The sequence below is a fragment of the Diadema antillarum genome, unplaced genomic scaffold (genome assembly GCF_040938485.1).
Source record: "Diadema antillarum isolate AM-2024a unplaced genomic scaffold, OU_Dant_1.0 seq00000102_RagTag, whole genome shotgun sequence".
NCBI classification, from domain to species: Eukaryota; Metazoa; Echinodermata; class Echinoidea; order Diadematoida; family Diadematidae; genus Diadema; species Diadema antillarum.
This window is the reverse complement of record NW_027271189.1, coordinates 552,269-571,555: the sequence shown is the minus strand read 5'-3', so window position 1 is coordinate 571,555 and position 19,287 is coordinate 552,269. Positions and strand designations below refer to the sequence as shown.

Sequence of the window (19,287 nt, the reverse complement as noted above, 5' to 3'; positions counted from 1 at the left end):
TGTTTGTAAACACACGCTTTGTTTAAATGTTCACGGTCTTGCTGAAAAATAGCTAATATGAAAGTAAGCTTTTTATCCGTGATGAAATAGAATCAATCAAACAAACACATTTAACCAAAACAAAATGCGAGCGAGCATAACTTCTCATAAAGATATACTATAGAAGGAGGCGCAACAAATCGAATTTGACGAGGTGGTCTACGTAAGACTTTAGAGAGCGTTGAGGAGATGAAACGGAGATGACGAGGATAAAAGGTATATCACGGAGAAAGTCAAGGAGATGGAGTTGATCAGTTGAGGGAGGGGAAAGAACTTTAAGAGTAAACTCAGAAGATACATGAATAAACGTTTGAGAAGTGGCGGATCCAGGGGGAGCGCACCAGGCGCCCCCCCCCCTTTATCGTTGTTAAAGGACGGTTTGATTTTGCTACAACACGCATATCTCATAGACATCTGCCCGAGTATACTCGGGACTCGTCCTCAACGGGTTAATTAAAATAAAAAGAAATAAAAATGGAGAGGGAGCGTGCGCCCCCTTTATAATTTTGTAAAGCCCCCCCCCCCCCCCCCCGGTTTACGGAATTCCTGGATCCGCCCATGTTGAGTGGACACTTATTTAAACATACATACATACATATCATAAAATCAACGAAGCTGGGACAGCCTTTGGGAAATGCATAGTAACAGACACAATATTATAAAACCGCACAACTGTTCACGGTTGTTTCATTTTCAAGGCCATGACTTCCAACCGGAAGGAAATTCTATGAGTCACACTTTGCACTCAGCAAGTAAACATATTGAAATAAAATACTACTTGTCCATCTATGTGCCGTCTGCTCTTTGATAAGAGCTTGTGGTGTAGTGGATATTGTTATAAGATTCTGATCTACCACGAGATCCATGTGATTGGATTCGAATCTTACCGTCTGCGTGCGTTCACTATGCTTTACCCGGGATTTCTCTCTCCACACAAGGTCTAATAGATCGAGAATTACGGTTAAGTAAATTTGCAATCGAAATGAAGATTTAACGAGAGGGCCCGGGATTTTAATTCTTAGCCCTACCACGAGAGTATAATTTCATATTTTTTTAAATCTTTATAGTATGATAAAAGAGCACTCGACTAACTTCCCTCAGAAGGCCGGGGATTAATATTACCTTTATAATCTATGTCAGTAACATGTTAAGAAAATGCTTACATTTTATAAACATGAACCTTTTTGGAATTCTCCTTTTACTTTCTTCATATCGCTCCGCTCTGCAACATCATCAAAGGTTTGGTTTACAATTGGGAGCAGTGATTTAATAAATATTCGAGTTATGACATTTATTTTGATGTATACTTGTAGGTCAGTTGTATCACAAAACATCCTACCATATAAACAATTTGCAATAAAGCCTAAAATAGGATATATCACTATTTTTCTCAATAAACCATAACTGTAGACAGTTTATTACATAAACAACTTTTATTATAGCTATTGTTCACATTTTGTATATCTAACAATACTTAACATAGATTATACTGATCAACATTTTTACATTGGTTGTTTCTATCCCTATCTCACACTTTATGACGAGGAATCCATTCATAACACCAGTTTGCAATTTCAGTTGATGCAAGTGTCTTGAATATCATAAGCATAATGAGCTAATTTGCATAAAACGTATACAACAGTGAACCTGTGTTTTGGGGCTTTCTACAGAGAAATTAACAACATATTACATATTGTGCTAATTAGCTGAATATGAGATTAATAAAAATGAATCATTAAAGTTGCCAAGGTGACAACCAAGCTTAGTTTACTTCAATAACTATCTTAAATATGAGACAACAACAACAACAACAAAAAATATAACTTGTACTAACAACATTGTCAGGTCATATACATGGTATATATTACCATTTGCTTCACTATTGTACATGTGCAAATGAACTCATTACGCTAAGTACGATATTCAAGACACATAATTTGAAAAGTTGAAACCCTTATAAATAATGTTTCAAATCAAGAAATCCATACTTTGATGAACCTTCAAACATTAGAATCCCGGCGCAAAGATCATTTGTGCTCCATGACAGTTAAGGCCATAAATAACTTTTCTCCACCGTATTTAAAAGAGATGTTTAGATTTTCCGATACACCATATAATCTTCGTTCTGTTGGTACTCTTGTTTTCCCCAAACCCAAAACTCAATACTGCCGCAAATCTTTTAGTTATAGAGGATCGTGTTTATATAATAGTATCAAATTTTCAACTTAAGTGTATTTATATATGTCCTTTTTTTCTTGTTCTTCTTCTTTTTTTTTGGAAGCATAGATGTATATATTTGTTAACTTCATTGATCTGGCTTATTGCCATCATGGTAATAGTGTTTGTATAACTGAAATGTAGTAGTGGATGTTATTTGAAGTTTATGTAGTGTAGTTTTTGTTGATACAAGTTTGTATGTTAATTTCAAATATACAGAGTGTGTTTTCTTTTGGACCCCTCGGTAGAACAGCTCCATCATGAGGGCGGAGCTGAGTAGGGCCATCCAGCCGCAATTTCATGTACTTTTGTAATAATTTCTTTGCATTTTTCAATGAGAAGTGATGTACATATTTTATTTTGCGGAAACAAAATCAATCAATCAATCAAACTCATGTTATGAATGGATTCCTTGTCATAGAAACCTCTTTAAAAAGTTGTATTTCCCATGTGTCAAGCTTCTTGTATTAAAATCTGTAATAAACATATCGTACATGTGCCAATAAGCCAGTTCACAGTTCCAGTCTGAGCATGTGCAGTTAAAGGTCATTGCAGACCTTCTCTTGAAATGGATTTGCTACTGAGGTATTCAAAAATTTACATGTGAATGTGCTTTCTTTTCAGCAGCATTAACGAAAGCCATTTATGGAGCATTGGCATGCAAATTACCACTTCCTGCATGGCTGTTTTCAACTGCTCTTCTTGGAGACTATTCCATGTTTTGCAAAGTCTGTGGTTGGAGAGGTCATTGCAGACTAGTGCTAACTGTGAACTGGCTTATTACGTGATTATGCCAATTAGGCTAATAAAAAAAAAAACGTTGCCCAAGCTTGCCAAGGTGGCAACCAAGCTAAATTTACTTCAATACCTTTCGAGAACACGGATCAACAACAACAACAACAACAACAACAACAACAACAACAACAACAACAACAACAAGAATAACAACAAGAAAAATCTCGTACTTAACAACTTTTCCAGGTCTGAAAATTTTCTACTGGACTGAGAGGTTATGTTGTGTATAGTGATTTTGCTCTCTTCATTAAAGTGAATTTCAAAGTGATGTGAAATTGCACTTTAAATCACACTTAAAGGGATGGTATAGTTTTGGCTGAAATAGTGCTTTATGTTTTGACTTTTTGCCAGATTATGAGAAACTACCTACTTAGTATATGGAATATAAAAGCGCAAACAATTTCAAGAGAAATCAAAAGTTTATTCGATGACAATCGGTTTTGAAATAGCTGAGATAATGAAAGAAACATAGAGGTCACAATAAAAGGTGGGACCCACCTTTTGATAGGATCACTTTGTTTTCCTTTATTTGTTTGTTTGTTTGTTTTTGGATATTTCAGCCGTATCAAAACCGATTTTCATCAAACTTTGATTGTATCCTCTTTTGTATTAGGTTTCTTATTATCTCAAAAAATCGAGAAACGTTAAAAACCTGAATCCCATCTCAACCAAAACAAGGAAAAGTAGAAATTACGCGGTGCGTAATATATGTCCCCGCCGGAAGTAGCATTTTGTAACAAAATGTGCAATATAGGTAAAAAATCAAGGTCAAAGGTCAAAGAAGTCAAAGGTCAAAATTCTGTGTAGAAGTTTTGAAGCCCTCACCTAGTGCCATCACATAAAGCAAATGGAATCGAAATTGGGTTAGAAATGGCGAAGGAGTAGCATTTTGTAGCCAATGTACAATATAGGTCAAAAATCAAGGTCAAAGGTTAAAGAAGACAAAGGTCAAAATTCTGTGTAGAAGTTTTGAAGCCCTCACCTAGTGCTATCACATAAAGCAAACGGAATCGAAATCGGGTTAGAAATGGCGAAGGAGTAGCATTTTGTAGCAAAATGCAGAATATAGGTCAAAAATCAAGGTCAAAGGTCAAAGAAGTCAAAGGTCAAAATTCTGTGTAGAAGTTTTGAAGCCCTTAACTAGTGCCATCATATAAAGCAAACGGAATTGAAATCGGGTTAGAAATGGCGAAGGAGTAGCATTTTGTAGCAAAATGTACAATATAGGTCAAAAATCAAGGTCAAAGGTCAAAGAAGTCAAAGGTCAAAATTCTGTGTAGAAGTTTTGAAGCCCTCACCTAGTGCCATCACTTAAAGCAAACGGAATCGAAATCGGGTTAGAAATGGCGAAGGAGTAGCATTTTGTAGCAAATGTACAATATAGGTCAAAGGTCAAGGTCAAAGGTCACAACTGAAATTCTGTGTAGAAGTTTTAAAGCTCCCATGTAGTGCTATCATATAAAGCAAACAGAATCAAAATTGGCTCATAAATGACAGAGAAGTAGCAAATTGAACATTTTGATCACACACGGACGCACACACGGACGGACGCACGGACGCACGGACGCACAGACACACACACGTACGGAGCCCGTTTCATAGTCCCCTGCTCGAACTCGTTCGGCGGGGACAACAATACCATCCCTTTAACTCACTGATGTTGGTCTGGTAGCTTATCACATGGGAGTGTGCTTGACTATTACAAGGTGAGTTGATATCTCTAATAACATGCAAAGAAAAAAAGAAGAAGAAAAAAAAAGACACGCCAGAATACTTCCAAATCATTTTCACCCTCCTGTCTATCCATGTCGGAGTTGCACAAATACCATTTGACCTATCCCCAAGAGAACCTGAGAAAATCACTGAAATTTGACTTTATGACTGTTAAGCATGGGAGATGGGTATTAAAGGTATTGTTTACCATTGGGAGCCATGAATTAAATTATGTTCGAATCTTCACATTTGATGCATATGCGCAGGTCAATCGTATCACAAAACATCCTACCATATTGAGATCTTGCAATAAAGCCTACAATATGAGGAAATATCAATATTTTTCTTTAAAAACCTTAACTGTACATGGTTCATTACAGAAAATTTTTCATTATAACTACAGCTGTATTGTTCATATTTTGAATATTTAACAGTACATTGTACATGTACTTCACATTGAATATACTGATTAACATCTTACATTGGCTGTGTCTATCCCTAACTCACAATTTAGAACTACACTATGTACAGTGGATATAGAACTATAGCACTAAAGCTGGATTTATGTTTCATCTGCAAATGGCAAATAATGCCTTTAATAATGTAAATTCAAATAACCATGGCGAAATGCTTTCACAAATGTAAACAATTTTGAACTTGAAAGTATCCATAGACTTTGAACTCAGACAGGGGTTGATTAACATACATGCATTACTTTTTACTTGAACATATATGGTATACCAAACTTCTTATCATATTCCAATTCACCTTTTTTTTTCAGATTGTTTTACTTTAGTGTCCATGACTTTATTACTGTAAGATAGTGGAAGGTCACTTACCATGGGTTTGAAACCTGCTGATCTAGACCCATTTCATAAAAGATGTCAGGACAGCAACTCTTGCTGGAATGGCAACTTCCCTTGGCAACAGCCAATCAGAAAGCTGGATTCTTGTTGTTACCACGACAATTGCCATTCCATTGCCATTCCAGCAAAAGTTGCTATCATATCAATTTCTTTAATGAAATGAAACCCAGAAAGCATACTCTAGATGGCAATCTTCACACTAAACATTTTAGTGGACACTAAGAAATTTACACAGAAGATGCAAACTAGAGTCAACATGTGAGTTTTATTATATAAATACACAAAACAAAAACAGAAACATACACCAGATGATAAATTGCTGGATGAAGGTCTGAAACCTGCATAACATTTAACATATGATGCAACATGAAATACCATAAATCTTTATCATGAATGGTTGCCATGGTGCTATTAGTATCTTTTCATACATGTACCAGCATATTTGCAGACATTAATTCCCAACCATTTTTCCATGTAGGCATATCTTACAGTATCCTGCACCATTGATATGAATGTTGTGAAAATACATGTATGCAAGGTTGTCATTTTATACAAAACATTTTCTCTCATTACTTCTACTGCACAATTCCATAGATACAAAAGATACAAAAGAAACAAGAAAGGAATGCATAGAATGCTTTCCATGGATGTACATAACATATTCTTCAAATCAGAATACAGTTGTATATCCAGATTCATACACTTTCATCAGTGAAGGGCTTAAGCAGTATTAAGATAGCTCCAATGCACATCATATAAGAGGATTGTTTACTGCACAATAAATAGAAATTTCGAATGAAAGCAGTGACAGTGCAGCAGACAGTTCCTGGTTGACATCGCCGACTGACTAACACTATATTTCGCAAGGTCTTTATTTTTGTGAATTTCGCAAGTCGCATGCTTTTTGCAAATTTTAAAACATGCAAAAGTATTAATTCTGATCCCATCACGCTACTGTACTCTACAATTCCGTATTCAACCACTTGCAAAATTATTGGTCAGTCCCATTTGTAAAAAATTAGACTTGTTAAATATGTGGTATATACAGAATTTTAAGTGCAATCAAAGATAAACATACATTCCTCTGACTGCACTTAGAATGCTACATGCAACCATATGAAAGTCTGTCTACTAGTGAACCTGATGACAAATGGTACTCTTCAGAATACTACAGGGCACTCCCATTGCACTGAACACAGTTTACTGTAAAACCAGAAATTTTCACAGGCATTTTAATTTTGCGAATTTCGCAAGAGCCAAGATTCGCGAAAAGAAATCCACGCGACAGTTCTTGTCTACACTATATTCACTGCATGCCAGTGGCAATTTGTGAAAATTTCATGCTATAAAAATTTCGTGCTTTACAGTATAACAAAATTTTGTTACAATGCAGTAAAACTTCAGGTCACATATCATCATCACTAGCATCTATGGCGCGGAAATTCCTTTTAGTTGAATAAAAATTTCAATATGACAATGAAAACTGCCAGTCCTGAGGACTTTCAGCAACAATACCAAACTTTTGTGATATTTTGTGTGAGTCATACGAGTGCTATCTAAGAGTTTAAGTATGGGGAAACATCGTTATAATGGGCTTGCTTACAACAAGATACCGCTTCTGACAAGGTGAATTCAACAGTCTCACTTTTCCATAACTGTAATGAGCTGCTCTTTCTTCGCATGTTCACAAGTACCTGGTATAAAGAGGTAAAATCGGCAGTCCTGGCAAACCTTGTTATAAAGGGATTTCCATCTAGCTGCTCCATACAGATGACTATTTAGAATGGATCAGTGATATGTAACAATGTCATGATTCAAAGAGTAAGATTTTTGTTCATTCTGCCTCATTCTGTTCAGATCTGCAGGAATTGTCAATGTAGTAGCATCACTACCTTCATGCTAAAAATATATCCTGTAGACTTCCATTCTCCTTAACATTCATTTTCAAATACCTGGAGACAGTTATGAGAATATGTACTTTAAAGAGCTAAGCAATATTTAAACGAATGAACGAACGAACAACAAACAAACAAACAAAATAAAAATAACTTCAGCTTCTTGGAATCTGCTATGACCAATTTCTGTGTTTGTAATCTTTCATAGGTTATACATACGGCAAAATTCCATTCATGACCACAATCTTCATACAGGTGTATTTCAACTCTAGACAAATTGACTGTTCATTCTTAAATATTGTATTTCTCATTCAATGAAGACTTGCTCCAAAATGCAGCCATAATAAGTTATATTCTTTAATGACAAGTGCATTTAATGTAATAAATCTTACTGAGGAGCATATCGAGATATTCAAAGTAAAGATTACTTCAAATATCTGCAACATTAATTTCGTATATTGAAAGGGTTAATTTTTCGTAAGCACTGTGACCCAGCAGACTCGATGCCAGTATAATCTTCTAGTAATAGTTTAGAGTGCTCTGGGTTAATCATCAGTACCTATTCCTTTCCACGTTATGTAGTCAAACCTGTCAATGAAAACCATCAGATATAGAGAGAAAACACAGCCTACACAGATAGGTGGTTTTCATTGTACAGATTTAATTACATGGATGCTATTCTAAATGTATCAAATCGAGCTATGCTCAAAGACAGGTGCTCAGTATAAAAGTGCTAAAAAAGGTTAATTGGGTAGAAAAAAATCTGCTTAATATGCTTGACCTGGCCTGCCATAAGTCGCTGCCATTCCCCCTACCCTTCGTGCCCCACCCGGGGGTTGACGGCTCTGACTGACAGCCATACCTGGTCCCCTGGGTGACGACACACCCTGCCCCGCCCTCCTGGCTTCTGATGATGATAATGATGATGATGCCCTCTTAGTTTGCTCCACCCCTCTGGTCTGCCTCTGTCTCAGCTGGTCCTGCTTGTGAGATGCCATGTTCTCCTGCAACAACTGCTGGAACTCCCTGAGATGCCATCGCTGGATTTCACGCAGGTCATCCACAACTAGTTCAGAAATCATCAAAGAAAAAGAAGGAAGAGAAAGACAGTCGGTAAGAATATCCTGCAAATATATAGACATAGACCAAATCTACCAATAGATATGCTGCTTCTCCTTACAGCTACACAATTTGATGACTGCATAGCATATATTTTTCAGATTTTTTCTATTATTTTGCACCTTTCATATTGGATGTGCATTTGGTTTCAGAACACCATTATTCCATTTTTAAAAAAAATACAATCAAGCTACTATATAAGTATCTAGGAACAAATGAAATTGCTAATTTTCCCTTTAGTATCCTTGAATGCTTTGGGCATCTTACACTATACTACATAAAGTATGTATGTGCAATGTTCCAGGGCCAGTACACAATGAAGATTGCATAATGTTTCTATCACCTCCCTCATCATGTGTTTGGCCAAAGAGGGCCACTGCCTCCAAGGTATGAAAGTTTGAGGAAAATCAGACAAACCAATCAAAAGTTGTGAATTTTCAAAGTTTCTGTGAAGTCACTGCTGGATGAGAAGACTACTACAGTGTATGATGCCACATGTACAGAATGATGTAGAAAATATAAGGAAATTTCACAAAATGTCATTTTTTGAAAAAAAGTGCATGTTCCCTTGACTTGAAAATGATGTATGTTAAGGGTAATATTATTCCCCCGCCTTCTGAGAGAGGCAAGTCAAGTACTCTTCTATTATGCGAGCAAAGTGAAAATATCTTGAATTTTCTTTACATTTTCTTTCTTACGTTCTACGCATGTGACATCACAAGCTGTAGTAGTCTTTTCATTCAGCGATAGCGGCATTCAAACTCTAAAAATTCATAACTTTTGAATGAATTGTCTGACTTCCCTTGAACTTTCACTGATGTGTTCTACTAATATTGCTGCATTCTTTCAGTCCTCATGAATATGACGGTGAACTTGTCCTTTAATGTGCGATGTGAACATATTCAAAATATCAGTCGATAAACTTCATGGCACTTTGCGGTTACTAAAATCACTCTGAACATGTAGAAAGGGATATGTTGTGTGTACCATCCATTGGGCACAGCTAACCCCTACCAAAAGTTCCAATATCACCACTGTAATGTCATGGTTTTCCCTCACTGTTTGTGTGCCAAAGGGGCAGACAGTCTTACATTGTATGAAACAAGGTGCAACAATATTATCTTAAGATAGGAGTGTGAATGAAGAGGCTACAGCTACTTAACATATCAAACAGCTATCAGAGCTGTATGAAAGAAAAAAAAAATGTATAAAAACATAAGTGACCAGTAGGCTACCTACCCAGACCACTGAAGGACCTGTCACTGCCCTGAGAAACAACACACTGAAGAAAGTAGGCCATGGCACCCAAGGCTATGACTCTTTCACCTCTTTCCAAAGCCTCAAAGTAGTCCATGTCCACTTCAAAGGGGTTCTTGGGGGCGGGGCGTGTGCACAGCTTCACCAACTCTGCCAGGATCTGCCAAACTTTGACGTCTAAATCCAAAGTGAAATGCAGAAAAATAAATAAAATAAAGCATTAAATAAAGACTAGCATGAAGAGATGTACGCAACAAATGAATTCAGAAGTTGGGCAATTTGATCTTAAAAAAAAAATGACGATAATAAAGTTCACTGTCTACAAATTAGAGCTTTGTCTTTACAGGCTTTACCTAGAGGTCTATTAGATGTTAAGTTCATGTAAATATCAAAGTTTTGCATTCAATGACTTTGAGTAAATATGGACAAATATCTAAAGGAAATGAGCTTTGGCTTACTTTTGACAATAACCCAACAACACCAACAAAACATATGAACATACAGTAGGATGACAAATGTATCAACCAAAATGAATAAGAATATGTAGAAGGCCAGAATTTTAGCAAAAGAAAATTGAAGCATACAAATTGGGATTTGATGACCTAACTTACCCACATGTTTTGCAACACACCACTGTCTCTGAATTAATTTAAAAATACTTAGTCTTTATTAAATGTCTGTATTTTCTCTTTCTATTGTTGGTAGATAAAATTCATGAAATAACACAGTATTTCTGCACTATCAGTACTCTCAGCACAAATTGCAACAAAATGACTCAAAGGCAAATTAGTCAAAAGTACGATGGAAAATATGTATAAAGCAGTCCTTGGTACTGGACAATATTGCTATTTTTTAAAGTATGTATATTCAAAGGAACATGTCTCATTATGCCCAAAGGAAAACGAAAAGTGTTACACAGAAAGGTTTTCATCATATCACATCCCTATTGAATACCAAGTTTCTAAATGTATAAAAGACTGCTTGGAATGCTTGGAAAGAAAAATTTCTGTTGTTCATCTATACAGATTGAATCGACTGTGACCGTAACTGTGACCAGAGTGGTAGGCCTTTAGTGAACCTTCTGAGAGAGCAATAAAGAAACAGATGTCATGACAATCCAATTTCGAAAAGGATCTACTCTCTTCTTAAGCCATCCATACTAACTTTCTTTGACAGTAAACTTTCGTTCTCATCTGGACTGACACATAGCCATCATTTCCAGTGGATTCCTAGAAAAGGCTGGAAAAAAAAAAAGCTTTCCCACAGACAACTACGCTAGATTGTTTCCGATGAGGCACACATTTTTTTTTCTTGCCTAATTAACATAAACCTCTATGGTATCTTTCAATGAGTGAAAACAGAGCAAATAGTGCAAACAAGAAAATTACGACACACTTCCGGTTTTGCTCAGCGAAACAAAGAAGAATGCTTAGAAAGTCGACTAACCCTTTTCTGCCCACATGGCAGTGGATTTGAGCCTGAGAGGACTGTCCTTGGAGAAGGAAGGATTGTCCGACAGCTTGATCAGCCTCTCATGGTTACTTCTCACCCAGACGTAGGGACAGGAATATTTGCCGTAACCAGCTAGCAGGAACAGAGTGGACTCCTTGCTCTATCAGTATAGGATTGGTCAAAGAAGCAACAATATTAAAGTTCTTGCATCTCTGTTGCAACCCTGAAAATTGGATTCCTTTCACAAACTGGTGTACTGTAGAGGTAGACAATTTAGACCTTTCCTTCGAATGATATAACTGGAAACTTCATTATAATGCAGGGGGAAATTATATAAATTTCAAGGCAATTTATTCGGACCATGAAAATATTCTACCCATTATTCTCGGTACATAAGGGGATCATATTTTCGAGTGACATGAAGTTCGTTTTTAATTTCTTTTAAAAAAAATATCTGAGGTGTATTACCGTGAGATTTCATACATGATGCTGGGAGATATCATTCTACAACCATGCAAAATTTTGTGACATACGCAAAAATTTTGTGATGTTTGCAAAAGGGACATATCATAATTAACACATGCTTTGACTGCCTATTCGGGTAAAACCTCAAGATTCACACAGTAAACTGCAAAGACCATTCACTTTGTTTAATTTCACTTTCATACTCTTATATCACTTCCTTCAGTCATTACATACATTTATGTATCATAATCTCTGATTATTTGATCAATTCACTACAATTCAAATCAGTTTTCCATGATTTTTTGGTGTTTAATAGGTTTGTCTGTCAGAGTCTAGACCTTTTTTTACTCACTGGGTATGAAATCTCATACTCCATAATGTTACGCCTATCGAGCTTCACAGAGTAAAAGACACAGTAAAAAAAGACAAGTAAAACTGTTCAATTAACAATGCCGTATCACAAACTCTGACACAACACGATCCAGATCTCAGGATTAATTACATCTGACTGGAATATCTTGTTGCTGGTACTGATACCAGTGTATTACCACCAATCTACTGGTACTTAATGAGTGATGAGCTATGCTGTCAATTTACAGGGGCATTCCAGACGATTTTCAAAATCTTACATCCTATAGTACATAAATCAACAGCTCCATGCAAATATTTGTGGAATTTATTGTGGTATTTGAGCAGAGAAATTAATACTCTGAAAACCCAAAACAAATTACACTGAACAAAGATGATGACATAGAGCCTCACATATTTCAGAAATGTAGCAATATAATTCCATAACAATACCACGTGCCTAACAAGTTCACCTGTGTAGAATTTATGCATGCCTTCTTCTTTTGTTCTGTTTCGCTGAGCCCCTACTCTTGCATTCTTGTTGTGAGGCTGCCATGTCATCTCCTTGTTCATTGTAATTTGTTATACATTTTGAAAACACTCCTATTCCTCATCCCAATAACTGCAAATTCTGAAACTCTGCACCCAGCGTAACCAATTTATAGTTGTTCATTATGTAAAAGTCTGAAAATCATCCGGAGGTCTCCTTTAAGACCTTCTACTCTGACACCATCTTAATATTTTTCAAATTTGTAATTCACCTGTTTACGAACTAAAAACATACATGAAAAATACCCATATGAAGATAATTTCAACAAATGAAAATGTTGGTTATACAATGATAGTCTCATATATTTACAAAACAAATTATTTTGGGAGTACTTACAATAGGACCTATTTCACGCTCACTAGGAGAGGCAGGGGGCAAGCCAATATCCATGTACCCAAATCCACTCAGCCTGATAGAAAATAAAGAGGGAAATAATAAAATGCAATTATATTTCAATTTCAATTTTCAATTTCAATTTGTTTCATATCTTCCATTAAAATTTCACACAAAAAAATACAATTATACAATATCAACATTACAAAATACAAATGGTGTGAAATTTCACCTGAATGTACAAGTGTCTCAATGAACACAAAGGCATGTTTACAGTAGTATGAGACAATGTTCAATACATTGTTGAGGACGAGTCCCGAGTACACTCGGGCAGGTGTCTATGGGAAATGCGTGTTGTAGCAAAATCTGTCCATCCTCAAAAGGTTAATGTCCCCTCAACAGCATTGTGATAAACCTGCACTTCTTGCAGGTTTACAGTACTACATCATGAATTGATAAATCGCATGATAACAAATGAAGTCAATGGCACTAGTAAAGTTGAACTGAAAAAAAAAAAAAAAACAGTGAGGAAACATAATGTACACTTTGTTACCTGCCAGTAGACCTATTTTGTATTAAAACATTGACATAATGTTGGCCACAACTGGGGGGCTTCCAACATAAGAAGAAAAGATGATTTAATGAATTATGTAATGAGTCAGGTGCATTGCTACAACTGTACGTTAGCACATAACTTAACTATTACCAGACATGTTAACCCCCCCAAGGTAGTATTTATAATAAAACACAGTGCTCAAACCGAAGAGGTCTATAGAGGCTTGCAATATTTGTAATTCATGAGACTGTTCCATCCATGGCAAATTGTGGTGCACAGTATGCTAATGATAGAGATGTCTCTATCAAAGTATGATCAAAATAAAAGTCCTGTATATTGATACAAAGCTTCCATTGTATATCTGACCAAAAAAAAAAAGAAGGAAAAAATGAAGAAGCACTTAAGTTAGCACTGCAAATTCATCAGATGCTTTGAAAACTTTCAATGGGTCAGTTTGATTATGGACAGGTTGTCAAATGCAGCCCCTGCTGAATTTGCATTTCCAATTCTGAAATGGCAAATTGGGTTTATCAAATGACTTAGTAACAGGTCTACTCATCTGCATTTTGAAATGCATTCTGAAATTACTATCAGAACTTGTGACATATGATACTCACTTTCGTTGTGTGTTCTGTGATAAAAGCAGTTCTTTTCTGGAATGAGGATGATTCAGAGAAAACAAACAAACAAACAACAAATTATGCATGCATGAAAGACAAATAAACTGATGTAAGCTGTGAAGTGGCAATGAAGGACACAAATGATTTCCACATTACAGGAGGTGTACAAAGATTTATAATCCTGTGAATATGTGATTTCATTGCAATAATTAATGACATATTAGTAGTCTTTCAATGGAAAGTTGCTTTGTAACACATACATGAGAGTGTTATTTATATAAAAAAATGACAAATAAAGCTCTGCATCCACATACAGTAAAACCAGAAATTTCATATGCATGAAACTTTTGCAAATTTTGTGAGGAGGCAAGATTTGCAAGATATGTAAAGCACATACGAAAGTTTTTGTCTACATAATGCATTGAATGCAAGAAGCAATTCGCAAAAGTTTCATGCCGCAAAAAAAAGGCTGTCAGCTCCAATTTACAAAAGTTTCACGCTGCAAATGTTTCTGGTTTTACATGCTGTTGACACACATACGTAGACACACTCAGAAATGACACTGGTCTCCCAGACACGAAGGACACTGAAAGTGTAATGGGGAACAGAGAGCGCTGGAGGGACACCATCCATGGATCTCGGGAATACTACCCAACTTAAGTCAAGTATGTTAAGTCTCATGCTGTCAGGAGTCAAGGATGTGAGTGAATGCACAAACATACATACACACACACAAATCCTCAACATTTATGAGATGCGACAAATGCAAAAAACACCAAATTTCTCTGAGTTACCAGACATTTGTACTTACTGCTCCAGTGGTAGTTCATCATAGCTGCCACTTGGAGTTTTATTGAAAGAAAATCTGGTCTTGTCGACAGCAGATTGGGGTGTAGCTCGTAACATCTGCAGATAAAGAAAATTTTTTGTATTCTATCAGAGTAATATTATGTAGACAGGTATCTAGTATCAGTTACAGTATGATGTTATTTTGTAGTCTGGCATACATATTGTAGCATATTAATGTGTACAAAATTCAACACTTTTACACACTACATTTTGAGTTTAAGTGTCATTAGAATGCAGTTATATAAATTGATTTGTGACTAGTGAATGTGACATGCATGAGTATATGTACTGCAGTGCAGACTCGCTAGTGAAATCTGAAATAAAATTCATGGGGAGTTACCAGTAACCTTTTTGCAGAGTAAAATAAGTAATGGAATTCCAGGGTAGTTAATCATTTTGCTGAAGCCAAAGTCATTGGCTGAAATCAGTCACCACTCACCACTTCATCATCATTGAGGACAGTACATATCATCTCTTCTCTCCCTCGCATGTAAGTGTTGAAATACTTGAAGCCCTGTTCGGAAAAAAAAAAGTTACGACAGTCAAAACAAATATCTACACGCAAATCCACTCCAAACCGGGCAGCCTTAACTTAAACCATGCCATTAAAAAGGAAAACAGCATTGCAGTGCATTTAAACAGGTAGTACTAGAAGCTTCCCTTATCAGTAATACAAATATTGAATGGTCTACAAAAATACCAGTCAGTAATTGGTCATGATGTAAACTTGTGACTGATGCAGTGATCAATGAGGATCGATAGCGATGAAAATATTGCCTACAGTTACATTACGTCGGGTGATATACTGGTACATGCAATTCCAAAATTTGACTGGATGCTGATTGGGCTAGAAAGAAACAAAATGTACAGTATGCAATATGATACAATAAATATTGCCCTGTCTATCATCATAATAAAACACTACACAGTCCCTTGGGAGTTATACTTTTCCCCTTAGACAATATTTTTCCCTCAGCGCTGAGAATTTTGGGAGAATACACTCTCTTGAGGAAAATATAACTTCTGCCGGGATGTCAAGTTTTACATGACACCTCTAAAAAGACAATATCTGAATGAAGTTAATAGCTCTTTAAAGTGTCTTTTGCATGAAACCTGTGAAAAATAAACTGTCATAGAGAATTCCTCAAATAATGCTGGAATGCTGGCTGAGAGTGATTGGTTCCAACGAAGCATTCAGTGGAAACAAGTAGATATCACTGCTTGACACACACACTGAGATACAGTGCACTCCCGTTACAACGAACACGGTTATAACGAAATTTCGTTATAACGAAGTAAAACTTCTGGTCCTAAAATTATCGCCATTAAAGTCTATGGTACAAAATTCGCTTTAACGAACACGGTTATAACAAAATTTTCGTCATAACGAAGTCTTTTCCGAGCGCCACTGACAAAGAAAAACAAAAGAAATGTGTTCTGTTATAACGAAATGAGGATCGCTTTCGAAACATAAGTAGCGGAAAAAGCATTTATAGCATCTCTGCATGGGCAAACGCGTCACATCACTGTGTGTTCGCTTGGTGTGTCATGCACAGTTTTAGAGGGGAACTTGAGTTATTTTAATACAATAATCTGAAATTGAATAACTGTTTTATTGTTCACATAGCTTTCCAGCGTATGACGAGTATTCAACAAACAGAATATGATATATGTGTGGCTTCCTTGTTTTCGTTATATATTATATTTGTTCGGTTATAACGAAATTTCGTTATAACGAAAGAAAACTGCTGGTCCCGAGCATTTCGTTATAACGGGAGTGCACTGTACACACATGTACAATAGTAAAACGCAAACTGCTACAAACCCAATTGTTAAAGTGACTTTCAACATTTTTGATAGCAGTAATTCACTGAATTAATTTGAACTGAACAATTTGTAGCAGAATAATCAAAACAGCAATTACTGGATGTGACTGTTGAAATGTTATTTGGGTGACATCTCAAAAGTACAGAAAAGTACTGTATGTAACAGTATGTGGTCCATTTTACAAACATACAAAAATTGTGTTTAATCAGAGATGTCCAGTCCAGAGAGCTGCTAGGTATTTATATGGTGCAATATAGTGCCCAAGGGAGGGTGGCACCTCCCCCCTCCCCTCCATCTGACAGTAAGGAGGTTTAGCATAAGCTGTAAATCATGCTATGTGGTGCATTATTTATATATAATATACACCTTTACTTATTCTGATTTTTTTCTTTTAATTGTTGCAATGTATGACTTCTAATTATGGTGGTTGGAAATCCATTTTTTCAGGTTGTTGTTATTTGTTTGTTTGTTTGTTTGTTTTGCAGTGCCAGTGAAATAAATCTTGTCAGGCATGTGAGCATGAGAAAGACCCCTGAGGCAGGGCTGCCAACATAGGAAACTAGTTGAGAGTGAGATTCCCATAGGCCAATGCTATAATTTAGGAGTCAAAATGAGTGAGATCAATAGAAATGCATGCAAATGAAATAAAGTTTTAGAGTGAGAAAGGACCAAAATGAGTGAGTCTCACTCTCAATGAGCGAGAGTTGGCAGCCCTGCTGAGGTAGGACTCTCACATCTAATACTTGCATAAAACTTGGTAGGCTGTAGGCCAGGACTGCACTTGATACTCACCTTCACACATCCCATTTTTAGCATCTGGGCCAGGAAATACTGTAGTTTTTTCTTTGCAGCTCTTTCTCTTTCCTTCAAATGGAAGAAATACAGAGAAAGAAAGAAAATTGCTGATTGAAAACAAACCATATTATAAAACAAATCTATCAAACTGACAATGACAGAAGAAGAGTGACACTGACTAGACTGAGTATGGATTCCTTATCAAACACTAAAAATATACTACACATACACCACATACCTTGTCCTTAAAGGGAAGGTAAACCCAAAGAGCAATGTGGATTGAGTGAAAGCAGCAACATTAGTAGAACACATCAGTGAAAGTTTGAGGAAAATCGGACAATCGATGCAAAAGTTATGAATTTTTAAAGTTTTGGTGTTGGAACCGCTGGATGAGGAGACTACTAGAGGATATGACGTATGAGTGGACAACAATACAAAGAAAATATAAAGGAAATTCAACAAAAATTCAATTTTCTAGAATTATGAAAGAGCAATGGACCAACCGCTTTCAGAAAGCAGGGGGAATAATTGCTACCCTTAACATATGTCAATATCAAGTTGATGGAATTTGTAATTTTCATGGAAAATGGATTTTTGTAGAATTTTCTTTATACTTTCTTGGTATTGTTGTCCACTCATACGTCATAACCTCTAGTAGTCTCCTCATCCAGCGGTTCCAACACCAAAACTTTAAAAATTCATAACTTTTGCATCGATTGTCCGATTTTCTTCAAACTTTCACTGATGTGTTCTACTAATGTTGCTGCTTTCACTCAATCCACATTGCTCTTGGGGTTTATCTTCCCTTTAAGTTAAAACTTCAGTATATAAAGGAAAATTATTGAAGTGGATCTAACACCAGTAACAGGCGATCCTTCCACTCAGTCTCAGTGGCCCCGATCCAGCTGATTCAGCTACTGTTATACTACTAGCAAGAAAGAGTCTAGACACCTCTAGACTATTTCGTTTTTGTATTATGATTGCAATTATTATCACTGTCTGTGTGTGGGTGCTACGTACTAGTGTAAATTTACTTACGTATCTATCATGATCTATTGACTATTTATTTATCTATAACAATAACATAGCTATCTATCTATCTATCCTTCTAACATATTCGTTACATTATGACGTTGTATAGGTACATTGTATCTCGAATTTACCAAAGTCACAAAGACAAAGCCAAGCTGCCAAGCTGCATGCATGCCATGAAAAGCACATAAAGACATTCCCGCACCATTTCAAAGGCGGGTTTCCCTATTAGGGTATAGTGCCGCATCCACATTACATATACACGAGCATTCAACGTACTTACATTGCAAGAGACGTGACAGATAATTTTTCGTTTCCGAAAACATTATACTCTCGACAATAAAAGGGTCTTAAAGTATCTACACTCTGCTTACCTCAGCTGCCATTGTCGGGAAATAGAGTGAAGGGAACTACTTCAAGCAAATGAAATTGACCCGGCCTTTCGTTTTTTTCCCTGCTCCAGGGTCAGCGAGCGAGATTCGTTCGGTGAGGTGAAGTGGTGAGGTGTCCACACACACACACGAGTGTGTCGTGTGTATCCATCTATCTGTGGTGAGTG

At 36.4% G+C, this 19,287-nt stretch overlaps 1 protein-coding gene across 1 annotated transcript; it reads right to left on the bottom strand.

The window, feature by feature from the left end:
* Window positions 1-8,292: 8,292 nt before the first annotated feature.
* Window positions 8,293-19,203, bottom strand: LOC139726850 (uncharacterized). Its single transcript, XM_071637843.1, has 9 exons — window positions 19,103-19,203; window positions 17,694-17,765; window positions 15,514-15,588; window positions 15,037-15,131; window positions 14,223-14,258; window positions 13,053-13,125; window positions 11,348-11,513; window positions 9,884-10,078; window positions 8,293-8,591 (listed from the first exon to the last, which is right to left on the bottom strand). The coding sequence occupies exons 1-9, from the start codon at window positions 19,112-19,114 to the stop codon at window positions 8,293-8,295; spliced, it is 1,023 nt and encodes a 340-aa protein (XP_071493944.1). The 5' UTR covers window positions 19,115-19,203.
* Between the last annotated feature and the right edge of the window lie 84 nt (window positions 19,204-19,287).

Bases quoted from the DNA above. Each gene is read 5' to 3' on its own strand.
- LOC139726850 (XM_071637843.1), bottom strand. The intron at 11,514-13,052 runs GTAAGTACTCCC...CTATACTGATAG, and splicing joins AGCGTGAAATAGGTCCTATT to AGCAAGGAGTCCACTCTGTT. The intron at 8,592-9,883 runs GTAGGTAGCCTA...TTTCTGAACTAG, and splicing joins CAGGTCCTTCAGTGGTCTGG to TTGTGGATGACCTGCGTGAA.